At 41.8% G+C, this 26038-nt stretch overlaps 3 protein-coding genes and 4 non-coding genes across 11 annotated transcripts; 6 read left to right on the forward strand and 1 right to left on the reverse strand.

Annotated features, from left to right (window-relative positions):
- Positions 1-1208: 1208 nt before the first annotated feature.
- On the forward strand, positions 1209-12099 carry GNL3 (G protein nucleolar 3). 2 transcript variants are annotated; one of them, XM_023512978.1, is made up of 16 exons: positions 1209-1447; positions 2415-2473; positions 3397-3534; positions 3654-3767; positions 3988-4071; positions 5706-5838; positions 6920-7032; positions 7266-7392; positions 7822-7909; positions 8979-9153; positions 9327-9469; positions 9549-9685; positions 9765-9955; positions 10199-10265; positions 10366-10478; positions 11951-12099. In XM_023512978.1, the coding sequence occupies exons 2-15, from the start codon at positions 2438-2440 to the stop codon at positions 10446-10448; spliced, it is 1629 nt and encodes a 542-aa protein (XP_023368746.1). In that variant the 5' UTR covers positions 1209-1447; positions 2415-2437; the 3' UTR covers positions 10449-10478; positions 11951-12099. The 2 variants fall into 2 exon arrangements, with proteins under 2 accessions (XP_023368746.1, XP_012660413.1); XM_012804959.2 differs by lacking the exon at positions 1209-1447 and adding an exon at positions 1455-1551.
- LOC111725195 lies at positions 5880-5956 on the forward strand. Its single transcript, XR_002773321.1, has one exon. It is a non-coding gene; the product is annotated as a small nucleolar RNA SNORD19 (small nucleolar RNA).
- On the forward strand, positions 7079-7162 carry LOC111725199. The gene has a single exon (XR_002773325.1). It is a non-coding gene; the product is annotated as a small nucleolar RNA SNORD19B (small nucleolar RNA).
- LOC111725196 lies at positions 7659-7734 on the forward strand. The gene has a single exon (XR_002773322.1). It is a non-coding gene; the product is annotated as a small nucleolar RNA SNORD19 (small nucleolar RNA).
- On the forward strand, positions 8847-8923 carry LOC111725198. Its single transcript, XR_002773324.1, has one exon. It is a non-coding gene; the product is annotated as a small nucleolar RNA SNORD69 (small nucleolar RNA).
- On the reverse strand, positions 10618-22547 carry GLT8D1 (glycosyltransferase 8 domain containing 1). 4 transcript variants are annotated; one of them, XM_023512981.1, is made up of 10 exons: positions 22502-22547; positions 17655-17708; positions 17472-17570; positions 14704-14917; positions 12576-12693; positions 12256-12340; positions 11979-12091; positions 11480-11646; positions 11258-11370; positions 10618-11153 (listed from the first exon to the last, which is right to left on the reverse strand). In XM_023512981.1, the coding sequence occupies exons 2-10, from the start codon at positions 17668-17670 to the stop codon at positions 10963-10965; spliced, it is 1116 nt and encodes a 371-aa protein (XP_023368749.1). In that variant the 5' UTR covers positions 17671-17708; positions 22502-22547; the 3' UTR covers positions 10618-10962. The 4 variants fall into 4 exon arrangements, with proteins under 4 accessions (XP_023368749.1, XP_003789427.1, XP_023368747.1 ...); XM_003789379.3 differs by lacking the exon at positions 22502-22547 and adding an exon at positions 21667-21968; XM_023512979.1 differs by lacking the exon at positions 22502-22547 and having other exon boundaries at positions 17655-17835.
- A 442-nt stretch (positions 22548-22989) lies between these two features.
- On the forward strand, positions 22990-25055 carry SPCS1 (signal peptidase complex subunit 1). Its single transcript, XM_003789380.1, has 4 exons — positions 22990-23226; positions 23545-23604; positions 23682-23768; positions 24578-25055. Exons 1-4 carry the CDS (start codon positions 22990-22992, stop codon positions 24701-24703), a joined length of 510 nt encoding a protein of 169 aa, XP_003789428.1. The 3' UTR covers positions 24704-25055.
- The last annotated feature ends 983 nt before the right edge of the window (positions 25056-26038 follow it).

A 26038-nucleotide genomic window follows, 5' to 3' on the forward strand; every position in this document is an offset into this window, starting at 1 on the left:
TCAGAATTTTTGATATTTATGCCTTACCTACTTTTTTTCCAAAGTGTCAACAAACCATATGTATTATCTTGAAGCCTGTGTTTTACTTAGGCAAGATTCTGTCAAGTTAACATTCTTCCTAGTAATGTTTGCTGTCTGTTATATACACAAGCAGTATAAAAATACAATTTATCTTGGGGATTTGAGTAGAATGTTAGTGTTGGGGATTTTGGTAGAATATTAATATGGAGGTATTTGGTATGTTCCCAAAGTCAAAATATTCATTCACAACATATGTTATTGTTTTAATATGAAACACCTCTTCAAAAGATACCGTCCATTCAACAATTCTGAATCTTAAAATCCAAAATATTAGGATGTCAATAAAGCAAAAATTATACTACTCTTTCATATTTACATTGTGTTCGATTTGCTTATGAATTATATGTGGGGGGGAAAAGCATTAACAAATGAAAAAATCTAAAATCATTTTTGAGGAAGCGTGTGTGGAAAGTAGATTAAAATGTTTTACTCTAACATATCTAGTGTGTGTGTAAAGTAAACTAAAATGTTTTACTCTAACATATACCTCTAAAATTGTCCTTATCATTTGTTTTTCAGGATTTTTTCTATATTTTCGCAACTTTCTTCCCCCTTTAAATTACTTCTTTGCGTCCCCAAACCCGGAAATAATGCAGTTTTCAAAGCGCGATTCTTTATGGTATAGAGATAAGAAACTGAAATATCGGGCCTCAATCCAAATACAAGTTCTACTAACAAAAATACGTAATGAAAAAAAATCATCAGGGGAGTTTGCCTCGAACAGTCAAGAAACAACAAAAAAAAGAGGCCCAGAGCGGCGAAGGAAATGAAGGACTTTGCCGACCTGTCACTGATAAGGGAGACTAAGGAAAACGTTGACAGCTTTAAAGCTGTGGCTCCCGGACGAGCGGGAAAGAGGGGCGCGGGGAGATTCCGGGCCGTAGCACGCCTTTGTCCCGGATAGCAGGTGCCACAAGGCTGCTGGGCCCGTCCCGAGGCCGGCCGCCGGACCCCGCCCCGCCCCGCGCGTCCGGCTCCACCGGCGCGTCCCCACGGCCGGGGCGGGGCCTCCGCCGCGGCTCCCGCCCGCCCGGGCCCACACAAAGGCCCGGCAGCTGGCCGAGGGGGAACGGCCCCGCCCTCCCCGGGCCCGGCCTTACCCAGCCGCTCCGCCGCCTGCAGCCCCGGCCGCGGTCTCCGACCGCCGCGCCCCGCCCCGTAGCCGCCACGGCTGCTGCTATTGCTTCTCCGGCCGCGGCCGCTGCCGTCGCTCCCGGCACCCGCCGCCCTCACCGCCCTCACCCCTCCCGGTGCCGCTGCAAAACCAGCCCCGAGGCCGCAAAGCGATGCTAGCTCCTCACGACATTGCGTGCGCGCGCACTGGGAAGAACAGCGGCTCACTCTACGGCAGCAGCGTAATTGCAAGGTGCGTGCCTGTGGCCTCAGTTCTCACGTGGCGCTTGCTGAGGTATCTTGCGGCTGTTGCTTTTCCGTCTGCTGTCGTTTCCACCGACAGCATGAAGAGACCAAGTGAGTGGGGTCAAGAGGTGGGCAGAAATGGACGCCTGTCTTGTGTCTCCGAACCCACCAGGGCGCTCTATCTACTGCTTGGTCTCTGCTGGGGTTGTGGTGGAAGTCTACGGGTAGGCCGCCGCCTGTTCCCAGGAAGAACCGAGAGCTGGAAGACTTTAGGCCGATCCTTTTAGTCTGATTCTGTTAACCTCGGGGCTCACTGTGCAGAAGGAAGGCTGGGATTGAGTAGGGAAAAACTAGGCGGGTTCTTATGAGGAAACTGACTGAGCGGGGTTTCGTGCCCAACCGTGTCCTCTCGGCCGGCACGTGCAAACCGGCTGAATGCGCCTCCTGCCTTGATTCGTAGCGCTTGTGATCCCATTGTATTTAGTATGGAAAGAGTGAGTTCTTTGCTGGCCTATTGAATCTTTGGGATGTGCAAGTGGCACATACGTTTGTATTAAACATCCTGCATGATTCCTTTTTTGTTTGAGGCAGTCTCACTCTGTCGCTCCTGGGTTGAGTGCCTTGGCATCGTAGCTCACAGCGTCCTGCAGCTCCTAGACTCTTTGCCTCAGTCTCCCAAGTAGTTGGGACTTAAGAACTCCGCTATAACGCCGGGCTAGTTTTTCTATTTTTAGTAGAGATAGTGTCTAGCTCTTGCTCAGGTTGGTCTGGAACTCATCAGCTCAAGCAGTCCACCGCCTCAGCCTGTCAGAGTGCTGGGATTACAGGCGTGAGCCACCGTGCCTGGCCCGCACATGATTCTTGATGTTAAGTTTAACAGCCAATACACAGAAAAACATGTGATTCCATAATGGCCTCCCCTAAAACTAAACAGACCAATTGTGTTAGTCCATTTGTGATGTGTTTCTTTCTAGAGTTAAAGAAAGCAAGTAAACGCATGACCTGCCACAAGCGGTATAAAATCCAAAAAAAGGTAAGTGTTAAGGAGAGTTATACCAAATATATTGCTAAACTGATCTCTGCTCCACTCTCCTACAGAGGAAGTCTGGATTAATGTGATTTAGTCTTGGGAAATGGGAGGGATTAGACAGACTATGGGCATAAGTTCTTGGGTATCAGGAGTGCAGCTGTGGGAAAGTGAAGTAATTTGGTGACAAGATAAACTTCAGAGATTTTTCTAAAGATATTTTTTTTTCACTTTGTCCCCCTCAGTAGAGTACTATGGCATCATAGCTCACAGCAACATCAAACTTGGGGGCTCAAACGATTCTCTTGCCTCAGATGCCCAAGTAGCTGGGACTATAGGCACCTGCCACAACTCCTGGCTGTTTTTAGAGACAGTGGTCTTGCTCTTTCTCAGGCTGGACTCAAACTCCTAAGCTTAAGCTGTCCACCTACCTTGCCCTCCTAGAGTGCTAGGATTTCAGGCGTAAGCCACTGCACCTGGTGTTTTTGTTTGTTCGATTTAAAACTGGGTCTCCCTGTGTCACCCTGGCTAGACAGTGATGTCATAGCTCACTGTGATCTCTAACTTTTGAGCTCAAGTTACCTTTTTGATGTAGCCTTGAAAGTATATGGGACTACAAATGCATGCCACCACATTTGGCTAATTTTTTTATTTTTGGTAGAGATGGGGTCTCGCACTTCCTGAGGGTCATCTTAAACCCTTGACCTGAGGCAATCCTCCCTCAGCCTCCCAGAATGCTAGAATTAGGAGCATGTGTGCCCAAGACACTTTGTTTTATACATATGTATAAATGTTCTTTGTGTGATTCCAATTAAAGCCCCATTTTCCTAGGACATTTTAATGGCATAATCAAACTGCAGCCAGATTGGTTTCTTAAATTCTGCTTAAATAGAAATATTTTTATAAACTGATAACGTTTATTATACTAGGTTCGTGAGCACCATCGAAAATTGAGAAAGGAGGCTAAAAAACGAGGTCACAAAAAGCCTAGGAAAGACCCAGGAGTTCCAAACAGTGCTCCCTTTAAGGAGGCACTTCTCCGGGAAGCTGAGCTAAGGAAACAGCGGGTGAGTTATGTTAGCTAAAATTTTCAGTGAGTGGTATAGTGGGGGAAGGTGTTTTTTCAGGGTAAGGTAACAGCACTAATCACTGACTTAAACCTGTTTATGTTACGGGTTGGATACAGCTTGAAGAACTGAAACAGCAACAGAAACTTGACAGGCAAAAAGAGCAAGAAAAGAAAAGAAAACTTGAAAATAATTCTGATGTTAAGCCATCTAATGTGGAACCTGTGAAAGAGGTATGATTAGGTCCCTTTGTAACTGACAGATGAATTCTGATGCAGAAGTAAAATCACAAAGAGCAAGGGTTCCTGAGCTGCTTTGGAGGAAGAAAACTGAGTTCATACCCTATCTTAACTTAAATATCAACTGCTCTGCTGCTAATCAGCTATACTAAATGGAAATACAGGTTACAGCTGCTGTACTTATAATTTTATGTCTTTTTCATTTATTTTCTAGGAATCTGGACATTGCAAAACTAAGAGTAAAGCTAATTTGGGTAAACAGAATTCAAAGAAGTTGTATTGTCAAGAACTTAAAAAGGTATCTGAGCCTAGGTCGGTGTCATGGTAATGAGGTTTAAAAGAATCACATCATTTCTATCAGCCTTATAAAGATGGAAATAAAGTTTACCTGACCTGGAAGATTCCTTTAGCAACTTGGCTTATTCTACTTAAGGCCTTTTCTGTTACATTAGCTGATGGGAATATTTTCTTTGTTTTTAAATTTTTGCATGGAAAAATTGTTTATACAAGCATGATATACAAAGGTGGCATGTTGTATTGAATGCATTGACATAGTGTTTTTTAAGATTGGGAAAGTATATAAATGTATGCAGCATCAAAACAAGGGTCTCTGAAGTACTCTGTTGAAACTTAAGTGTAAGAGGTCAGGATGGTGGTGTCCCTCTTGGTGTGGTTGCTCCCCACTGATCCCATCCTCATTGCCCATTATCCTAAACTTACTCTCTCTTGTGGATAGGACCTGACTGCTTCCCCGCAACTCTTGGCAAGGCCAAAGGACTTACCAAACTACATAATTCACCATGGGAGGACAATATATTCAGATAGTTGGGGGCTATTTCTGCTTTTGAAATCCATGTTGATCAGAGGCTGCTGAACAGGCCCAAGCAATTTATTTTCCTGTGTGAGAAAAGCGCACATGAACATTGTTCATACTGAAGTGAAAACATGATGAGAGCCAATTCTGATCTCACCTTGTTAATAATGCCTATAGACTCTTGTTGAAGGTACTACCAGAGCAAGAGATGAAGTTTTTATTTTTAATTTCAAATTAATATGAGGGTACACATTTTTAGGTTACATTGTTTCCTGTTCTAAGGTAAAGTTCAGTTGAAGTTGTATTTGAGCCCTTCACCCAGAGGGGTGTATTGAGTACCCTCACATTGTGCACATTAGGTAAGATCCCACTAATTTCCCTCCCCCTTGTTAGACTGTTGTATTCTATCATTTGTGTGGGCTTGTAGTTGTTTATATATTGGTTTCATAATGGTATTGAGTACATTAGGATTTTTTTTTCCATTACTTTCCTAAGAAGAATGTGTTTTGACTTCAGTAAATATAAAAAGTATAAAGTCCTCATTTTCTTATGGCTGAATAAGGGATGCAGGGGGGGTTTTTTGTTTGTTTTTTTAACAGTTTCACTCTGTCCCCCCGGGTAGAGTGCTCTGGCATCGTAGTTCATAGTGACCTCCAACTCATGTGCTCAAGTGATCCTTTTGCCTCAGTTTTTTATTCTTAGTAGAGACAGGGTCTCATTCTTGCTTGGACTGGTTTCAAACTCAAGAGTTTAAGCAATTTGCCTGCCTCTCAGAGTGCTAGGGTTACGGATATGAGACACCGTGCCTGGCATAAGGGATGCAGTTGTGTTTTTTTGTTTTTTTGTTTTTTTTTTTGAGACAGAGTCTCAAGCTGTCACTCTGGATAGAGTGCTGTAGCATCATAGCTCATAGCAACTTCCAACTCTTGGGCTCAAGCTATCCTCTTGCCTCAGTTTTTCTACTTTTTGTAGAGGCTGGATCTCGCTTTTTGCTCAGACTGGTCTCAAACTCTTGAGCTCCTGCAATCCATTTGCCTTAGCCTCCCAGAGTGTTAGGATTACAGGTGTGAGCCACTGTGCCCACCCAGGATGTACTTTTGATCATGTCTTCTTGACAGGTGATTGAAATCTCAGATGTTGTGCTAGAGGTGTTGGATGCCAGAGATCCTCTTGGTTGCAGGTGTCCTCAGGTGGAAGAGGCCATTGTTCAGAGTGGACAGAAAAAGCTGGTACTTGTATTAAATAAATCAGGTGAGCCAAGGGGATGCTCCTTGTTTTCCACATGCACTGGTGAGGTATGAGGAAAACATCTGAACAGTCTGATTGTCATTGATGACTGATAAGATCCAACTCTGACCTCAGCAAAGCCAGAGCATGTATACTCCAGTTGTGAAAAACTCTGCTGGGCAGTGGGAAGAATGTGGGTTTTCAAGAGATTGGACTGGTTTCTACTCTTGCCACTTAGTACTTACCATTTTGGCTTATTTTAAGAGGGTAGGTAAGCTTCTATGCCCAATTTACTGTTAAGTATATTTCATCTAGGAAGTGGTGACAGTATGCCAAATTCCACACACCTACACAGTATTACGTATTAACTCAAGAGTGACATAAATTACAATGGATGTCGGCTCAGCACCTGTGGCTCAAGTGGCTAAGGCGCCAGCCACATACACCCAAGGTGGCAGGTTCAAATCCAGCCAGGGCTTGCCAAACGACGACAGCTGCAACCAAAAAATAGCCGGTGGTTGTGGTGGGCGCCTGTGGTCCCAGCTACTTGGGAGGCTGAGGCAGGAGACTCTCTTGAGCTCAGGAGTTGGAAGTTGCTGTGAGCTGTGATGCCACAGCACTCTACCCAGGGGAACAGCTTGAGGCTCTGTCTCAAAAAAAAAAAAAAAATTAGAATGGATATGACAAAATATTTAACTGAAATGAATAATTATGTATCAGAGTTAGAGTGGCAGGAATAGTAACAACCTAAAACCAAGATATGTGAAGCAGGAAGTTTAACTGACACCCCAAATTTTGGGGATTAGGAAACAAATGGTTGCAAGCTGAAAATAAATTCTGGAAACCTAAGTCTAGGATTAGCAGGTTTATAATCCAGATGTTGAGTCTGTCCTGAAAAGGTTAGCAATGCAGGGGGTATTGAAGTACAGGAGTGTAGATACTGAGTTCTGTTAAGAAAAGGGCAGCATGGTAGGAGAGTTAAATCCTTTTGAAAAATCTAGGAAGAGACAAAGCAGAGAAAAATCAGTAGCTTACCACAGATTGCAAATTAATCTGTACAAAATGACCAAATTGGAATGTGTGTCTTATTTCTAATTTCTATCAGATCTGGTACCAAAGGAAAATTTGGAAAGCTGGTTAAATTATTTGAAGAAAGAATTGCCAACAGTGGTGTTCAAAGCCTCAACAGATCTGAGGGACAAGGGGAAGATAACCAAGGTAACCATTACTTTTAGTGGTGAGAAATGTAGTTCCTTTGGATTTTGGATGGTTGAAATATGATGAGTTTACAAAAGCTTGATTTTAAAAAATGAAAAATTACAAGATCCAACTCTGATTTCATCTGGAGATCATCTGGAAGGCAACAGAATTATAGTGATTTTAAGACTGAGTACTGGAGCCACATTGTTGGGTTTTTACTGATTTATCACAATAATTATTTGGAATTTCAGTATGTGAAGGTAAAGAAGAAAGGTGCTCCATTTCAAAGTAAAGTCTGCTTTGGGAAAGAGGTCCTTTGGAAACTTCTTGGAGGTTTTCAGGAAACTTACGGCAAAGCCATTCAGGTTGGAGTAATTGGTGAGTTTCAGTTCATCACTTTTTACTTACATCTTAAGTGTTAAGATTCATATTAATGGTGTAAGAGATTGTCATATAAATGGTTTGTTCATATATTAGCTTTCTGCTTACCTTACCAAAACATAACCAACCGTACACTTAAAGAAGAAACTTAATAATTGCTGCCAGATTCAATTCTTTGTCAGGAATGAGCACTGAAGAAAGTTGGCTTCTAGAAACTCTGTTTGAATTAATATTGTCTTTTCTGGCCCTTTCATTATTTGTGCAAGAAATGAAGAAGTTAAGGTTGGTCTTAGTGTTGATGTGAGGACTGTCAGATCCAACTCTGATCTTGCACTAAACATCAGGCTAATGTAAAATTAGGCAGTGAAAATTTTTTAACTACCAACAAATAATGGTTTTTGTATCTGCGTTCCCATTTATTTGTAGGCTTCCCAAATGTGGGCAAAAGCAGCATCATCAATAGTTTAAAACAAGAACGGATATGTAATGTCGGCATATCCATGGGACTTACAAGGTATGTTGAGCTCTTCCATAATTGGAATGTTTTGTTTGTTTATTTCTTTATTGAGACAGAGTCTCTTAATCACCTCAGTCACAGTATAGTGATATCATCGTAACTCAGTGCAACCTCACATTCCTGGGCTCAGAAGTGTTCCTTCTGCCTCAGGCTCTGAATAGTTGGGACTATAGGCACATACTCAGATAACTTTTTCTTTCTTTCTTTTTTTTTTTTGAGACAGAGTCTCAAGCTGTTACCCTTGGTAGAGGACTGACATCACAGCTCACAGCAACCTCAAACTCTTGGGCTTATGCGATTCTCTTACCTCAGCCTCCCAAGTAGCTAGGACAATAGGCGCCCACCACAATGCCCAGCTATTTTTTGGTTGTAGTTGTCACTGTTGGGCAGGCCCTGGCTGGATTCCAACCTACCAGCTCCAGTGTATGTGGCTGGTGCCCTAGCTGCTGAGCTATTGGCACCAAGCCAACTTTTTCTATTTTTGGAAGAGACGGGGCTCTTGCTCACGCTAGTCTGGAAGTCCTGAACTCAAGAAGGGATTCTCTTGCCTCGGTCTTCCAAAGTGCCAGGATTACAAGCACGAGCCACTGTGCCTGGCCTGGAATACTTTATTATAGATGAGTAAATGGGATTTATTTTGGTCACCTAGAGAAAGGCAAAAAAATTTTTTTTTTAAAGCTGTCAATAAAGAGAATTAAGCCATTAGCATGCTTGGGGAAGAAGTGACTGGAGTAGGACAGCTGTCTGCATTTTAGTTTGAACGACAAGGTTGAGAGAGAGGAAAGCTATCTCAGAGAAAGTGATATTTGAACTTGGCTTGAGAAAGGAACAAAAATTTGCCCAATAATAGGGATATTAATAGCAGGAGAAATAGCATGTGTTTAGGTTAGTATGTAACCTGTTTCTGTTAAGAAACAAGTATGTTTTTTAGATAAACATGAAGCAAATGATGATAAACTGGATCTGACTGACTGTGCTGAGTTTGTTCAATCCAACCCTGAGCTTCATGTTGTCTCGCACTCCAGATAAACCCATGCCCCATCAATTATTCCATCTCTTCTTTCAGGAGCATGCAGGTTGTTCCCTTGGACAAGCATATCACAATCGTAGACAGCCCATGCTTCATTGCATCACCACTTAACTCCTCCACTGCACTTGCTCTGCGAAGCCCAGCAAGTATTGAAGTGATAAAACCAATGGAGGCTGCCAGTGCCATCCTGTCCCAGGCTGACACTCGACAGGTAAAAGAAATCTCTTCTCTTGAGCTCCTTGCCACCATTTTGTCCTTTTTATCATAAACATTTTAAGAAGAAAATTTTGAATTTCTTTTTAAGATAGCATTATGAAAAAAATTTTTTTTAATCTGTACACTAAGATCAGGTGAATGATAATTCTTGTTTTGAATTTTTTTAAGGTAGTACTGAAATATACTGTCCCTGACTTTAAGAATCCGCTGGAATTTTTTACTAAGTTTGCTCAAAGAAGAGGTCTGCACCAGAGAGGCGGAAGCCCAAATATTGAAGGTGCTGCGAAACTACTGTGGTCTGAGTGGACAGGGTATGGTTTCTTTTTTGTTGGCATTTTTGTGACCATGCAGAACGAACTGATTACTGACAAACCTTGGTTTCAATATCAGTGCCTCATTAGGTTACTATTGCCATCCCCCTACATCCTGGACTCCTTCTCCACATTTTAATGAGAGTATTGTGGCAGACATTAAATGTGGTTTAAATCTGGAAGAACTGGAAACAAACAATGCACGTACCATAAAAGGTGAGACACGGTTGTACTGCATTCATTGACAGACCAGTCAAGGTCATATCTGTTTACATGGGCTTTGTTCATTTCCTAGCTATCAGGGGCCCTCCTTTGGCCAATAGTATCCTTTTCCAATCTTCGGGTATGACAAATGGAATAATAAAAGAAAAGGACATATGTGAAGAATTGCCAAAACATAAAGAGAAGAAGCAGGAGAAGAGAGAGAATGATGAAGACATGGACAGTGACCAGGAAATTGTTGATCAAGAATTATTTAAAGCTGAAGTAAGTTTTCTAGCATTATAATGTATAATGAATGGGAAGGGGCAGAAGGTAGAAATTAAATAATTTGTAATAAACTAAAAGAAGCCCCATACAATTTAATATTTGAGGCTTGTGATCATTAGCCTTACTTTTGCATATCCTGTTAACATACGCCTTCAAAGACATGATTTTCCCAGATACATGATTACTTGGATTAATGAGTAGAGATAAGCTATTAGCCGGCACTGTTTTTTGATCCCACAGGAAAAGACCTCAGATACATCCCCTGCAGAAGAGACATGGGAAGAACTGCCTGAGGAGTCTATAGCAGGTGAGTCTAGAGCAAAGAGCTTCTTCTAACAAAGAAGCATGGTTTAGGATCGCTCATACTTTTTGAAAATAAAATTTTATTTTATTTTCCTGCAATATAGGTGAACAGTCTCCAAGATCTTTTATCTTTGATAAAGTGACTCAAGAGGATGAAGCTTATGACTTCAGTACAGATTATGTGTAAAAATGTCCTTTTGTGAAAGGTTATAACATTGTAAGTAGATCGTGAAACATGCATTTGTTACAGCGTGACATAAGCTATGTAAATTTTGTGAGTGTTATAGTTATTAAATTAGAAATACCGATTCATCTCTGGGTGGAAATAGTTATCTGGAACAAAAAAAAGAATCGCATACCTATTGAAAAATGTAGGTTTATTTACAGATGGCCATACGTAGTAACAAAACCAAATAGCAGTTTTGAACTAGCTGTACCAACCTGACTGAACTACCTTTATCAACTCTTACCAGTCTTCTTTTGGTCATTCAGCATTGTGGTAAGAAAACATTTGGTAAGGCAGATGGAGACATTTATAGTCTATCTGGAAGCCAGACAGGGCAATTTGTCATTTTTTCCCAGCTGAAACATCTTTTTCCATGGGTTGTTGACAGATAAGCATTGAAGGCTAGCAACTGTTATTTCTCACACATGCTGTCTTGCAGAATTTCCTGAGAAATGAGTATAGTTTAAATTCTATTTCATTTTATGTTTGAGATCTCCATGTATCTTCGAATTAGGCTGAATTTGCCTGTTGGGTCTGGAATATACCATTTTTCCCAAATATCCATATATGAAGCAGTCCTCCCCCATGGCTTAAAGTGTCCATTCCAGTGGAGTAACTTGGCAGCCTTTATAAACTGGGGTGAATATCGTTTTCCAGCACTGGAACCTTATAATTCAAAGAAAAAGAGCCAAATGATTGTACCAGTCAGACACAATATAGTGCTGTGCCAAATTTTGCAGAAAACTTACAAGGAAATGTTTTCTGCTTACCAAGGTGGCGGACGTTCCACATAGGGTCAATAGTGGAATGCTGTTGATAAAATACGATAAGTAGAGGAGGTGTCGTAATGCTGCCAGCCAGTGATCTGCTATACAATCCCTCTCTTGGTGGGACAGATAACATATGTTAGTGAAGAATACTATCTCTTGTTCATCAAAATTCCCAGACTTGAAATACAGGACTTATCATGAATAAGCCAGTTACATACTTACTCCACATTGAGTTTCATCCATTTTTCCAACTGGTTGGTTATATTCTGTCGCTTCCATTCAGTCAGGTTTGCAACAAAAACTCCAGGATTAAATGAACAGGTGCTGGCTTTCATGGAAAGCTTACGAATTCTTTCCTTTTTATAGTCAAGATAGCCAATGTAATTATACTAAAAACACAAATGGGATATATATATTTATTGCTTTAAGAAGAATAGGTAAGAGTCTCACAGCCCGTAAAGAAGAAACTGCTTGTTAAACTAAATCCTCAAATTGTTAGCTGGTAAAAGTGCTGACATTCCAAGTTAGAATAGGAACCTAGATTTTGACATATTAAATCAGATGTTCAAGGACTATTAGTTTGTAAAACCCATGGACAAATCTACAGGAAAGCAGCCTTGAGTTTTGGGATAAAATAATTAAGTAAAAGGATTCCCTGAATTTACCACCTCTTTCCATTAAACTCTATTACAGGAAGTGGAGTGTCTAGTAAGCAACTTACCTGGTTCCCTGCTCCGCGGATAACAACTTTAGTAGAGGCTGAATCACAATCTTCTGAAAACGCAGCTGCATGTCCTGGCTTCAGTGGTGTATTAAAAAGAGCAAGAATATCACCTGAAGTAGATAAGGTGTTAAGATTTACATTTCTAGTTGCCTTGAGAGTCCCTGATCCTTCCACTTCTCCCCATGGTGACCTTTTATAGGAGACCATAAATAAGACAACCACTATACCCATAATCTGGATGGAGAACAGCACTCATGGTGACAAACTTAGGTACCTTGCACAATTACATCATCATCCATATATATGGCCTTCTTTGCACTGGGAACCAGAATTGGCAAGTAGAACCTTGCAAAGGTTAACTGGAAAAGGAAAGAATCATTGGCATAGGATACTGCAGTGGCTGTGCTTTTATTTACATAGAAACTCCTAGAAAGCGCTCAGTACCTGTGCTGGAGAACACAGCCAACCGACTCTTGGACCTGCCCAGGCTTGATGCCTAGGAAATTACTAGTACTATAGCCAAAGTTATTCAGGTATTCCATTCATTTCCTATCATTGTAATACCGAGTACAAACAAGGATGCATGGAACTCACTGGTTTCATGGATTCCACCTGGTCAGGATCCTCCTTTACTTTCCCTTCCAAAAGTTTAGTGTCAAAATGCACAATTTTGTACCTGATGCTTTTCAAGGAATCACTGTTGAGCCAGGACCTGGTGAGAATAAAGCACCAAGTTTCTGTTTTAAATAGTTATGTCTCCAAGCCAGTGGGGGCATAATAAAATGTAAAAGAAACTTAAGGGCCAAATAGTGTTTTCAAGCTCCTTTATTTCTGAGCCTTGGTTTCCTCATCTATAGTGAGGGTAGTGAGGGTTTTCTTGCCAAAGTGCCTCCTAGAACCAAGATTCTATGGTAATTATTTTATTTTATTTTATTTTATTTTTTGGTTTTTGGCCCGTGGCTGGGTTTGAACCTGCCACCTCCAGCATATGGGGCTGGCGCCTTACTCCTTTGAGCCACAGGCACTGCCTGGTAATTCTTTTTTAACATTAGAACTACTCTAGAAAAGCTATGGAATCAAGAACATTCCATCACATGGATCATCTACTCAACTTTTTTTCTTTTGACCATTGAGACAGTTTCACTGTTCCCTGGATGGAATGTCATGCCATCTAGCTGAAAGCAACCTCAAACTCTTGGGCTCAAATGATGCTTACTGCCTCAGCTTTCCAAGTAGCTGGGACTACAGTCGCCCATCACAACACCTGGCTAGTTTTCTGTTTTTAGTGTAGATGGAGACTCATTCTTGCCCAGGCTTGACCATTCAACTCTTTACACTGGTGAAGAAAAAGTCAAAAGTATGAAGATAATAGAAGCTATTTATCCAACAAAGTAATCACTCTTTCTACAGCTTGTCTTAGTAATACACTGTAATCCTAAATAGTTGTGACTCTGAGGCACTTCCTATAAGAAAAGCCAGTGCTACACATTTTTTCTAGTCTATTTCATATCAGGATTTCTGTACTGTGGACTAATGCAGCTTTTGTTTCTATATTTTAAATGGGTTCTGAGGTTTTGTCATTTTTTCCTCTTTCCTATTTAATACACATAACCTATTTCATATCAGCATTTCTGTATGTGCTCTGGACTAATACAGCTTTTATTGCATGATTTAGGTGAGTTCTGAGGTTTTTTAAATTGTCATTTTTTTCTTTCCTATTTAATATACATCTTAATTAATTTTTAAAATAAGAGAAAATTGTTTTAACTTTCACAAACTAAATATCATGGAAAAACCCACAAGGATGATATGTTAACCTGTTAGACAAGTATGGATTAAACTATAGATCAGATTGGTTTCTATTACCACAATTAAAATAATGACCATTTACTGAGCGATTACTATGTATTAGGTGGTTTGGGGGGGGATTGTTTTTCAGATTAATATCAGGATACAAATGATTAAGTTACATTGCTTGCATTTGTTAGGTAAATGTAAGTCCTAAGTTGTAGGTGAGCCCTTCACCCAAGATGTGTGCCATATACCCTTATGTTGTACCCATTAGGTGATAGCTCTTCCCTCCCCTGCCAGGTGTTTTCTAATTTACTTGACATAATAATACTGAATTGGATATTTCTGCAGGATAATTATAGGTGAAGAAATAGGCTCCAAGCTTCCCCAAATTACCCTGGGCCAGGATTTAGGTCAGAGTCTGTGCTCCCAACTTCCCACTTCTTGCCTTCCAAGCTTAGACCAGAACTACTCAGGATGTTCATGAGATAAGGAATTTGCAACCTGTATGTCAACGTATTGCTTCCTTCACTGAGTCTGTCTTATTAGCAAAACAACATAGCAACCCAGTTGACTTCCTGGCATAAGTTCCTTATAACATTCTAATATCATGGAGACATGCTTATATAATCACAAAAAAAGGTCACAGCCTATATGTGCTATAATCCCAAATTATATAAAATGGTATATACAGTAGAATCTCTGTAAGTTAACCACCTACAGGGAGGTTGTCAACATAAGGAACTAGACGTTCTATTCTGCTAGGTACACATGGTACATACCTGTCAAAATTAGGTCAACTTGAGGTAGTCAGTGTAGGGAGGTAGTCAACTATGGGGCTTCTACTGTATATATATAAAATACAGAAAAACAGTTCTCAGGTTGGTAACTGGCCTGCCATAGAGAGTATTATCAGGCAAGCAGAGCTCACCGAAGATGGTCTGCTGTATTGTTGAGCGCAACAATGTAGAAAATCACATTGGAATGAGTGTTGTGTTGAATGCTATTTATGGCTGCAATGGCCCCTCCAAGCCTGTCTTCAGATGCAGCAATGACCACAGGAATCTCCTCTTGTCTTTGGTCTACTGCATGTTGGGGAGCCTTTGGGACAAAGTCTATGGGCTGAAGCCCCACAATTCCTGAATCTGGAAAGAACATACATAAGAAAAGTACTGTGATAACAAATACAGTCACATGAGCTTTTGATAAAGAGTCCAAGACATGGAAAAAGGCAAGGTGAAGCTTATTGTACTGATTTACTACTCCTCCCCCCCCCCATTAACCTATAAAGTATACAGCCCAGGAATTTCATTATCTTATGTGTAACCAAGCTTTTGGAAAAGTGAAAGCTTTTTTAAAAACTGGCTGAAAGCACTCTTAATATACTACAGGTAGGAAAATAACAGAACCTTTCTAGAATGTGTGATGCCAAGAGTCTTAAACAGGTACATGGTCTTTGACCCAGTTATTCCCTTTGCCAGCCTCTCTTGAGAACAAAATCTGAATTACAGTAAAAAACTCAAGATTTGTCAGGGCATGGTGGATCCACATATAATCCTAGTACTTTGAGAGGCTAAGATAGGAGGATCTCTTAAGGCTAGGAGTTCAAGATCAACAGAGTAATACCCCATCTCTACAAAAAATAAAAATTAGCCAGGTGTGGTGGTGTACACCTACAATTTCAGCTGCTTGGGAGGGAGGATGAGGCAGGAGGATCACTTTAGCTCAGGAGTTTGGGGTTGAAAAGAACATTTCAGCTCATTGAGGCTGCAATAAGCTATGGTGCACCCGTACTCTAACCTAGGTAAAAGCAAGACCCTGTCTCAAAAAAATCATAATTTTAGGTTTTTGCCAATTGTGAACTAAATCAGTGGTTTTCTTTTCTTTTTGAGAGAGTTTTTTTATGTTGCCCTCGGCAGAGTGCTGTGGTATCACAGCTCCCAGCAACCTCAAACTGTTGGGCTTAAGTGATATTCTTGCCTCAGCCTCCCAAGTAGCTGGGACTACAGGTGCCCACCACAACACCTGGCTTTTTTTGTTGTTGTTGCAGTTTTTGTTGTTTAGCTGGCCTGGGCCAAGTTTGAACCCACCAGCCTTGGTGGATGTGGTAGACACTGTAGCCACTGTTCTATAGGTGCAGAGCATAAATCAATGTTTTTCAAGTCACAAATCATAAGTAGGTATGACATCAATTTAGTAGGTCATAGGATTTAAATAGACAAAGTTTCTAGATTGGCATAGAAAATTAAATTAGAACAGAAAAGTTAGTGTATTGCACAAAGCAATTGCAAGTAGTGTTCTGTAAATGTGTCCTTCATGCCTTTTATAATATTCAATGACCTATTTATCATTCATTTGAACACTGAGTACCTACTATGTGCCGCACAGTATCAAGGCGTTAGGATTACAGCCATGAAGAAAACAGACACAAATCCATATGTGTGCATTGCATGTAATACATTTCTTACACCATTAAAAAGTAAAAGTCATTGTACCAAAAGATGTTTTCCTGTGGAAATAAACTGTATGGCATTAAAATAATATATGAAGTATTACTACAATCGTGGTGACAGGCTTTTAAATAACAGTTACCTGTAGGCATTTTATTATTCATTCAACTAATATTTATCAAACACCTAGAATCAGCCACTATCTATAGACACAGGAAATAAAGCCGTGAACAGACTGCTCTAAGAGAATTTGAATGCTATTTTCTTTTTATAAATTTTCCCACCAGAAGCATGTACTACTTTACATACATTAAATAACTTGTTATAAAACATGCTATCAGAGCACTCAGTGATAGGGGAAAGCTATTAGTCTCTTCTTACCAACTATGGCAATCCAAAAATGAATTTTGACAGATACCCCTGAAGCTTCAGACATTCCTCAATACCAAGACAGAGCAGTATGAACAATTAATTTAAAATAACTTGTAGGCCCAGCACCTGTAGCTAAGCAGCTAGGGCACCAGCCACATACACTGGGACTAGTGGGTTTGAACCCAGCCTGGGCCTATTCAACAACAACAACAAAAAAACAGCCGGGCACTGTGGTGGGTGCCTGTAGTTACCAGCTAAGCTACTCGAGAAGCTGAGGCAACAGAATTGCTTAAGCCCAAAACTCAGGTTGCTGTGAGCTGTGATGCCACAGCATTCTACCGAGGGCAACGTAGTAATACTGTGTCAAAAAATAAATAAAAATAAAATAACTTGTAATTATACAGTAAAGTGTTTTTTAAAAATCAGTTGATAAGCTTTTATGATTTTGTTTAGTAATAAGAGTCCTACTGATGTAGTTGTACAAATGAAAGGGAAGTAACAGATGAAGCAAAGTAAACTGACACTCAAGTAAACATTAAACATCAGGGACACCTGCCTGCCCTCACCATCTGAAGCCCTGCCTTGCTGAAATGTGAGCAGATGGCAACCCACAGAGGTTCCTCTAAGGCCTTTGATTTGATGAAAAGGAATATTCTGTCAGATTAAACCTTTAGCGAACAACTGCAATACAGGAAGAAGAGAAGCTGAGGGCAGTGCAAGAGCATGAGTACACACCATGCCTTCTCCCAGTCTTTTGCAATATTTGTAAGACCTTCAGGCTTTTTTTTCCCCTTAAAATAGTGACATAACGAGTTGGGGGACACAGGGAACTCCAGGTCCTCAACAGATCTCAAGGCATTCGTAAGAGCTCCCATACCTGAAACCTCATTCCTCAGCAAACTGCTCAAGCCAAGGAAGTTATGATGCAAAACCAGTAAGAAGAGAACAACAGCCAGGACCAAAATGGTGAGGTTTACTGAAACAGATGAGAAAAACAGGCATTACATGTCTTTAGCTTTGACCAGGTATCAAAACAACATAACTTGTAGAAAGAGCATACCTTTACGGAATGACATCTTTCTCTTCTGTCCTATATAAATATGAGTTATTAACCCTACAAAACAAAAACAAGCCCCCAAAGTCAGTAAGTACGTGAGAATGGCCATCAAAATGCCTAAATTCTTTATTCAGGTAAAAACATGAGGCACATATGGGTACTCTGCTAGAAACGTGAATTAACAGTTTCCAAGAACCCAAGTTGGGATCTGAATTTTTTTTTTCTTTTTGAGACAGTCTTACTCTGTTGCCCCTGGGTTCAGTGCCATGGCACCATAGTTCACAACCTCAAACTCTTGGACTCAGGCAATCCTCTTGCCTCAACCTCTTGAATAGCTGGGACTACAGGCGTGCAACACCATGCCCGGCTAGTTTCTCTATTTTTAGTGGAGATGGGGGTCACAGGCTGTTCTGGAATTCCTGAGCTCAAGTGATCCACCAGACTTGGCCTCTCAGAGTGGTAGGATTACAGGCATGAGCCACCATGCCTGACCAGGATCTGAAATTTTTAAGGTAGTCAAAATATTTCCAAATAACTTAAGAGAAATATGTAGCCTTGTACTTTATACCCCACTAGGGGCATAAAAGAAACCTACTATGAGGAATACCTGGAGTTTAACCACTAGAGAAACATTTAAGAAAAAAGTACTTAAAATTCCTAAAGTAGACATGGACTCCGGACACTATGGCCAAGCAACCTGAGGACTTAGCCTCATCTGTTCAAAACATCCCAGGTCAGAACTATATCCCAGTTACCTTTAACATGAGTATCCTCATAGAAAAGAACATTATCTAAATTCATTTGACAAAATCACAGTAAAAAATAGTTACAGAAATTCACAAAATCCAATCTTGGTATCAAAAGTTTAGAGTTTCTAGCTATTTTAACTATAAAAAAATACTGTCAACTCTTCCCTGACTAGTCCTCAGCTCAGCTAATGCTTTCACTTTTTCAAAACAAATAATTCAATGGAAACAAGATTACACTAAATTTTCTAAACTAAATTTTCTTCAACAATCTCTGGGTACAAACTTTTTACGGAACCAGGATATTGTGATACTACATATTTGCCCTTTTTTACTTCATCTTCACCCATGGTATAGCACCTAACATATAAAAAGGCTATTAATTTTACAAAGCACTTTCAAACATAGTATATTTCTAAGAATCAAAGTAAGTTAGAATTAATTTCATTCTAGCTAAATTGTGTGCATATCAGGCACTTGATTTCTCAAGGTCTTTAAGAAGAGGAGAAACATACTGAATATTTAAGAAATTGGGGATCACAGGCCAGATTACAATATACCCTAAGTCACTATACTTCTATCATATTGTGTGACCCTTACCTATAGAAGCAGGCAAATTGGGAATTGCTCAGATAAATCCCCAATATCTGTCTGCATTGAGCCAACTGTTACTACAACTAGAGAAAACAGTCTCACTCCAATTAAGTCCCAATTAGTTAATAGCGTAAGGGACAATGTTTTAGCTCACCAACTTTGAGTAACACAGGAGCAGCACATAAACTTGTGCTATTCCAGTTAGCTAGACACAAGAAAAACAATTCTAACATGTATTTGAGACACTTAAGTAAATTAGCATGGCACAAACCACTTGCTCCTAAGACTTCCACAGTTACCTACATGTAAAATGCTAATTATCATGGAATATGGCTAATCCATATTTCCTTTCCTGATGCTATTCCTGGTAACAGAGCTTCCCTAATCTGGTTAGAAGGAATTCTGAAAACAAAACTGCATATAGATCATGGATGTATAATACAGCAGCTACATTTTGGTAAGAGTACACAACTGTGTACAATTTGATCAGCAATACAGTTGGCCCTCCATATCCATGGGGGGTTGGTTCCAGGACCCCCTCATGGATACCAAATACCAAAACCTGCAGATGCTCAAGTCCCCTATATTACATGGGCATAGTACAGTCAGCACTCTGCGTCCATAGACTTGGATCCACAGTTAGTTAAATTAGGATGTGAAGCCTGTGTGTGGATATGAAGGGCCAGTTGTATTCAATTGTTCACTATAAAAATAAGCATTATAAAATTTGCGCATTCCTTAATTACTCACCAAAACAAAACTAAACACATACACACACGCACACAAATTCACACAGGCCCAGGTCAGACAGATCCAGAAATATGAAAGAAACTTGAGGGGAAAACAACTTTGCTACCTATCTACATTTATACCCACACAACTCAGTAGCTGTGCCCACCTTTTCTTTTCCCTCCCGTGACCAAATACTTTCATGAAAGGCCATTTTACTAGTGTGCTGTATCCTATCCCATAATTATTTCCTTGTAGCACCATCAACTTCTTTTTCTGTAGTTTTGTTTTGTTTTATTTTAAAGAGTCTCACTTCGTCACCTTGAGTAGAGTGCTATGGCATCACAGCTCACAGGAACCTCAGACTCTGGGTTCGAGTGATCCTCTTGCCTCAGCCTCCCAAGTAGCTGGGACTACAGACGCCCACAATGCCTGGCTACTTTAAGAGAGAGGGTCTCGCTTTTGCTCAGGCTGGTCTTGAACTTCTAAGCTCAAGCAATCCAGCCACCTCAGCCTCCCCGAGTACTGGGGATTACAGGCATGAGCCACCGCACCTGGCCCCTTTACAATTTTTTTATAACTAATTAAGAGGCAAGGTCTTGTTCTTACTGAAACTGATCTTGAACTCCTGAGCTGAAGTGATCTTCTCCCCTTGGCTTCCCAGTGTTAGGATTACAGGCATAAGCCACTGTGCCTGGTCATCATCAACTTTTGCTCTTTGATGGATCACACCCATCCACACGCTATCATGCTCTGGTATCTTTGTTAATTTAAAAAAAAAAAAAAGGTATGCCTTCTACTCCCACTGACCCATTTCTCATTCTCAGAGCTTGAAAGGGGCCAGGCACAGTTGGCCCCTTTCAAGTTGCTCATGACAGTAATCCTAACACTCTGGGAGGCTGAGACAGGTGGATCCCTTGAGCTCAGGAGCCAGGAGACCATCCTGAGCAAGAGCAAGGACCCTGTCTTGACTAAAAGTAGGAAAAACTAGCCAGGTGTTGTGGCAGACATCTGTAGTCCCAGTTAACTTGGGAGGCTGAGGCAAGAGGATAGCTTGAGTCCAGCAGTTTGAGGTTGCTGTGAGCTCTGATGCCACAGCACTCTACCCAGGGTGACAGAGTGAGTATGTCTCAAAAAAAAAAAAAAAAGCTTGAAAGGATTTAGTCTCTCACTCCACTTCCTCTCTTCTACTCTCTTTAGCCTCCCTCCTCCAATTAGACTTCTGTTCCTACATTCAAACTGTTCTTGTGGAGGTCCCCAAAGACCAAGGTCATCTTTCTGTCCTCTCTTTATTGATCGCCTTAGAGACCATCAGGAAATTTCACTACTTCCCCTCTTCCATTATGAAATTACCTCATTTATTATTTCTGTCTTCCCTGACTAGAATGTAAGTTCTATGAAAACAGGGACCCACTGAAAATGTTTACTGTGTCTTTCCTGCCACAAAAAGACTGTATAGAAAATGGAAGCAGGCATATATTTGTTGAATGACCTTGCTAATCTAGAAGCGAAGCTAGTTCTCAGCTCATAAAGGCAATAAAATCTTTGGTGATAATCATGAAAACAAATTCCAACATAAAGACATATATAAATTTCAAAGGAACTCTCTCAATGGAAACTGACAGGCAATTTCCTTTTCCTGTATCTTAATAGCTCAAATACCATAAAGTCTATAGCAACTGCCATGATATGAAGTGCATTTGAAGAAAGACAACACAGACAGACACGTCTATTTATACACACAACAGAAAGTCTGTTCAAACACACCAAGAAATAACATAGCATGGAAAGGAGACCAGTATAAACTCTTGCCCATATCTGTTTCTCTAGGTACATGCACTGGCTCCCTCTAAAGTTACAAAAGTATCAAAGACGTCTGTATTTTACTGTTTGCCACGTGGAAGGATGGAAAGGCACTAAAGATACACATTAACACTTTGTCCTACCTCTTCATCAAGCTAGCTCCTGCTCGGTTTTTATGAATCAAGGCAGCCTCCTCCTCAACGCCACGTTGAGGTGCACATCTCCCGCCCTCCCACGTCTCACGGGCCTCCGTATCCCGGGGCTAATCCGCTGTCATATACTTCTGGAGAGATGTGGCTGTTTCCCTTGACACTCTTGGTTTTACTAAGACAAGAGCCTGGTCTTGGTAACAGCCGTACACCCGATCCACTGTCTGGCACGAATAAGGCGCCGTGAATATTTGCTAACTGCATGAATGAGAGAAGCCACACACCATCTTCCCCGGGAATGCCTAGAATCCCACTATGTCTAGCTAAACTCTGCCTACATAGCCTAGAGACCAGAGAGCGAGCTGGGACCCAAAGGCCTGGGTTGCCTTGAACGGTTTCTCTCCAAAACGTGGGCACCGTCACATAGCTCGCAGTAATGGGGGAGGCCTAAGATTTTGAGATATATACCAGTCTTGAAAGAGGGATTGAGTGAACCCCTAGCTGGACTCTATCGGGAGGAACCAGTCTGGGTCTGCAAGGGTCGGTAAAGTTAGCCAGCACGTTCAGGACCCACAGGATGGGAGACTTCCTCATGTGGGTGCGAGGGATGGCAGAAGACGGAGGTCCCTCTCCGAGAGAATCTCCCTTTATTTCCAGGATGTGGCCTGGGGTAGTCCCCTCTAAATTCTGGTCTCAGTAGGGTCCCCGGACCCTCAGAAATAATCCAGAGATGATGTGAAGCTCCAGAGATCCAGCCAGGCCCAGAGATATTCCTGATCCGGTACCGCTCAGGACCTTCCTGTCAAAGGCTCGCCGCCGCCGCCCTTACCTGAAGGCGGAGGAGGAGCTGCCCCAGCCGCTGCCGCCGCGCCCCGGCCCGCCCTGCCAGCTCAGCGCCCGCGCCTCAGGCCCGGGGACCCAAACCAACGGCGACCCCTGCACTCCAGGTGGAGCCCGCTGGCTCACTAGCTCCACTGCAGGCAGCACTGTAGACCTGCGGTCCCTAGCCCGCCCGCTCCTCAGGCAGCAAGATCGTTTCCCTAAGCAGGCACGACGGGGCAGCCCTGCTCCCGGGGTCCTCGCAGAGAATGGCCGTCGCCATGGAGACGCAGAGCGCGCCAGTGGCCGTTAAGCCGCGGAAGTACGGTCCAGGGAAGTTGTCTGAGTCGGGTCCACCGCGCCCGGCGTCTAACAGCACCGACGGCGAAACCTTCACGTGCGCGCGATGCTGGGTCAGGGTCCCGGAGGCCGCCACCTCCGCCCTCGCGGGCAGCACGCCGGGTTACCACCGGCAGCGAAAGCCCGCGTCGCCTAGCAATGGTGCGGGGCGGGGCCGTGGGCTGTCCTGGCCTGTCGGAGACATCCGCTTCCGGGGCCGCGGCCATCGTGTTCTCCGGGTTGGCAGGCTCGCCGGGCGACACGGAATACCGGACCCGGGCACCTACGACCGCTAATTCTCAGTCGCCCTCTTCCTGCAGCCTGCCGCTTGCGCTCTGTTGCTCGCCTCCTGGGCCAGTCATGTTGGAGCATCTGAGTTCGCTGCCCACGCAGATGGTGAGGGCGCGAGTTGGGATCTATGCATGCTGCTCTTGAGCCCGACGGCTTCAAATCTCTCATCGGACCACCGACCCCAGCTGCGCGGTTTCTGGCCCAAATGGTTACAGTACATTGTTTTGTCCGAATTGCCTCTGGGGTCCCTTTCTCTCTTTACGGTCCTTTAGAACACTTCAGTTTCCCCCAGGAAATCCGGAATTTGATACTGGGAGGCGCCCCTTATGTTGATGTTACCTTGTGCCAAACCTGTGAGGTCAGGGCAGAAACTGCGCCTCTTCGATGGTGTAACCAATTCTTCTTTGCTGTCCTTCACTCCAGGACTACAAGGGCCAGAAGCTGGCTGAACAGATGTTTCAAGGAATTATTCTTTTTTCTGCGGTAAGTATTAATTTTACATTTAATTTTCTTTATTTCCCCCAACTTGACTGTGTTTAATGTACTTTGTTTGTCTCTAGATAGTTGGATTTATCTACGGGTACGTGGCTGAACAGTTCGGGTGGACTGTCTATATAGTTATGGCTGGATTTGCATTTTCATGTTTGGTAAGAATTTTGTGGGTACTGGCAACTTTCTGACTCAGTTTGGCTGGTAGTGTGGGCTGGTTGGTTGATAGGGTCTGTGGCTAATTTGCATACATAACTTGGAGTCAGCTTTTCCCTCATCCTTCCTATCAGTGGTTCCACCTGAAATCACTGGAAAACTAGAATGCCAAATAATGTCAGATAGTGTGAAGTACATACAAAAATAGAGCTTCTTTCCTTTGGCAGCTACTCCAGGCAATATATATATATATTTTTTAAAGATAGAGTCTCACTTTGTTGCCCTCTTGTAGAGTGAGATGGGGTGATATCTCACAGCAACCTCAAACTCTTGGGCTCAAGCAATTTTTTTGCCTCAGCCTCCCGAGTAGCTGGAACTACAGGCAACCACCATAACGCCGGCAATAATAGATAGGGTCTCACTCTTGCTCAGGCTGGTCCCCAACCATGAGCTCAGGCAATCCACCTGTCCTGGGCCTCCCAGAGTGCTATGATTACAGACATGAGCCACCACACTCAGCCCAAGCAATAATCTTAAAGTCAAAGCTAGCAGCAATTTCTTTTTCTCACACTGCCCCCTCACCTTTCTTTTAGGTCTTAAAGCCATATGTGTGTAAACCAAGCATGTTCCCATCATCTTACAGGGCATGTTCCCACACCTTTCTGGGCAGTGGCACGGTTCTTTCATAGGAATATCAGGTTCTTGTTTGTTTTTTCTTCTAGTATATGAACTAGGGAACTAGGCATTCTACAAAATGGTTTTTAAAAACTTTTAATGGCTATAAATGATGCATTTTCTTTGTTCTACACAGCTGACACTTCCTCCTTGGCCTATCTATCGCCGACATCCTCTCAAGTGGTTACCTGTTCAAGACTCAAGCACAGAAGATAAGAAACCAGGGGAAAGAAAAATTAAGAGGCATGCTAAAAATAATTAATTGGAGTTTTCATGATCAGCACCTGCTTTCATTTCCTGTGAGATGAGCTAAATTGCTTTCTACCCAAAATATAAGCTAAACCACCTATGCTCTTACTAAACAGCTGTGTATAGATTTAGTTTCACTTCTAACCTGGGGGGGGGGGGTTGACTTATAGTTCAGACCCTCTCTTCATAATATTCCTCTGAAATATGGAACAGAAAACACAAGTATGTTGTTTCTTTCAGGTATACATAAATAACAGAATAAATGCCTCAAATCTGTAAAAAGATAGTACAATTTAACTATCAAAGTTTTATAATTCATTATGAGTCATTAAACCATATTAATGTTTCCAATTAAAATGCATAGTACAAGTTTATATTTAAAGGGTCTATTGTTCATTGTTACGTAAGTAAGAGTATTAGTATATCAAAGTTAGAAGGCTCAGAGTTCTGAAAGCATTAGCACCATTTTTTTTTTTTTTGTGAAACAGAGTCTGTCATCCTGGGTAAAGTGCTGTGGCCTCATACCTTACAGCAACCTCAAACTCTTGGGCTTGAGCAATTCTCTTGGCTCAATCTTCTGAGTAGCTGGGACTATAGGCACCTGTCACAACACCTGGCTAGTTTTTCTATATAAGCAAGGAAAAACCATTTAATTCATGATTTACTTGAAGTGGACCAAAGTAAACACCCATAAAGGTGTAAGTCCCTTTTAATTTTTCTAGAGAATCAAAGAGAAAAATGTGTTTAAAGGTCTTATGTTAGGGGGTTGGAGTGGGAGGGTTTTTATAGGTAATGCTGTGTTTCACAGTACCAAGATATAGGACTTCCAAACTATACAGCAAAAATCCAGAAAAGATGATTTTTTTTTTTTTAAGACAATCTCTGTCATCCTGGATAGAGTGGCTAGTCATCAGAGCTCATAGCCACCTTAAACTTTTAGGCTCAAGTGATCCTTTTCCCTCAGCCTCCCAAGTGGCTGGGACTTCAGGCAACACCACAGTCCCCACTAGTTTTTCTATTTTGACTAGAGACATTGTCTCTTTTGCTCAGGCTGGTCTCGAACCCCTGAGCTTAGGTGATCCACCTAAGCTTGGCTTCCCAGAATACTAAGATCATAGGTATGAGCCATCATGACCAGTTGGAAAGATTTAAGGTCAAAAAAATTAAGAAGTTCTATTTGGGTACAGGTGAATTTGTCTAAAGGTTGAATATAAATGTCTTAGCATAACAATTATGAGAAAGACATGATGGCTATGTTGGCCACCTGGATGAGAGTTTTCCAAACTGCATATAGAAGTAACACACTGTAGCCTATGAGAGAATTAATGTACACAATTATGATCTAATT

Source organism: Otolemur garnettii, unplaced genomic scaffold (genome assembly GCF_000181295.1).
Source record: "Otolemur garnettii isolate 467f Iridium unplaced genomic scaffold, OtoGar3 scaffold00032, whole genome shotgun sequence".
Lineage (NCBI taxonomy): Eukaryota > Metazoa > Chordata > Mammalia > Primates > Galagidae > Otolemur > Otolemur garnettii.

Bases quoted from the DNA above. Each gene is read 5' to 3' on its own strand.
- GLT8D1 (XM_023512979.1), bottom strand. From the start codon at position 17,760: ATGGCCATTCTCACGTACTTACTGACTTTGGGGGCTTGTTTTTGTTTT. The intron at 17,571-17,654 runs GTATGCTCTTTC...CATCTGTTTCAG, and splicing joins AAAGATGTCATTCCGTAAAG to TAAACCTCACCATTTTGGTC. The intron at 11,647-11,978 runs GTAAGTTGCTTA...TTGTGTTTTTAG, and splicing joins TCCGCGGAGCAGGGAACCAG to TATAATTACATTGGCTATCT.
- SPCS1 (XM_003789380.1), top strand. From the start codon at position 22,990: ATGGTGCGGGGCGGGGCCGTGGGCTGTCCTGGCCTGTCGGAGACATCC. The intron at 23,227-23,544 runs GTGAGGGCGCGA...CCTTCACTCCAG, and splicing joins GTTCGCTGCCCACGCAGATG to GACTACAAGGGCCAGAAGCT. The intron at 23,605-23,681 runs GTAAGTATTAAT...GTTTGTCTCTAG, and splicing joins GAATTATTCTTTTTTCTGCG to ATAGTTGGATTTATCTACGG.
- GNL3 (XM_012804959.2), top strand. The intron at 4,072-5,705 runs GTATCTGAGCCT...TCTTCTTGACAG, and splicing joins ATTGTCAAGAACTTAAAAAG to GTGATTGAAATCTCAGATGT. The intron at 10,266-10,365 runs GTGAGTCTAGAG...CCTGCAATATAG, and splicing joins GCCTGAGGAGTCTATAGCAG to GTGAACAGTCTCCAAGATCT.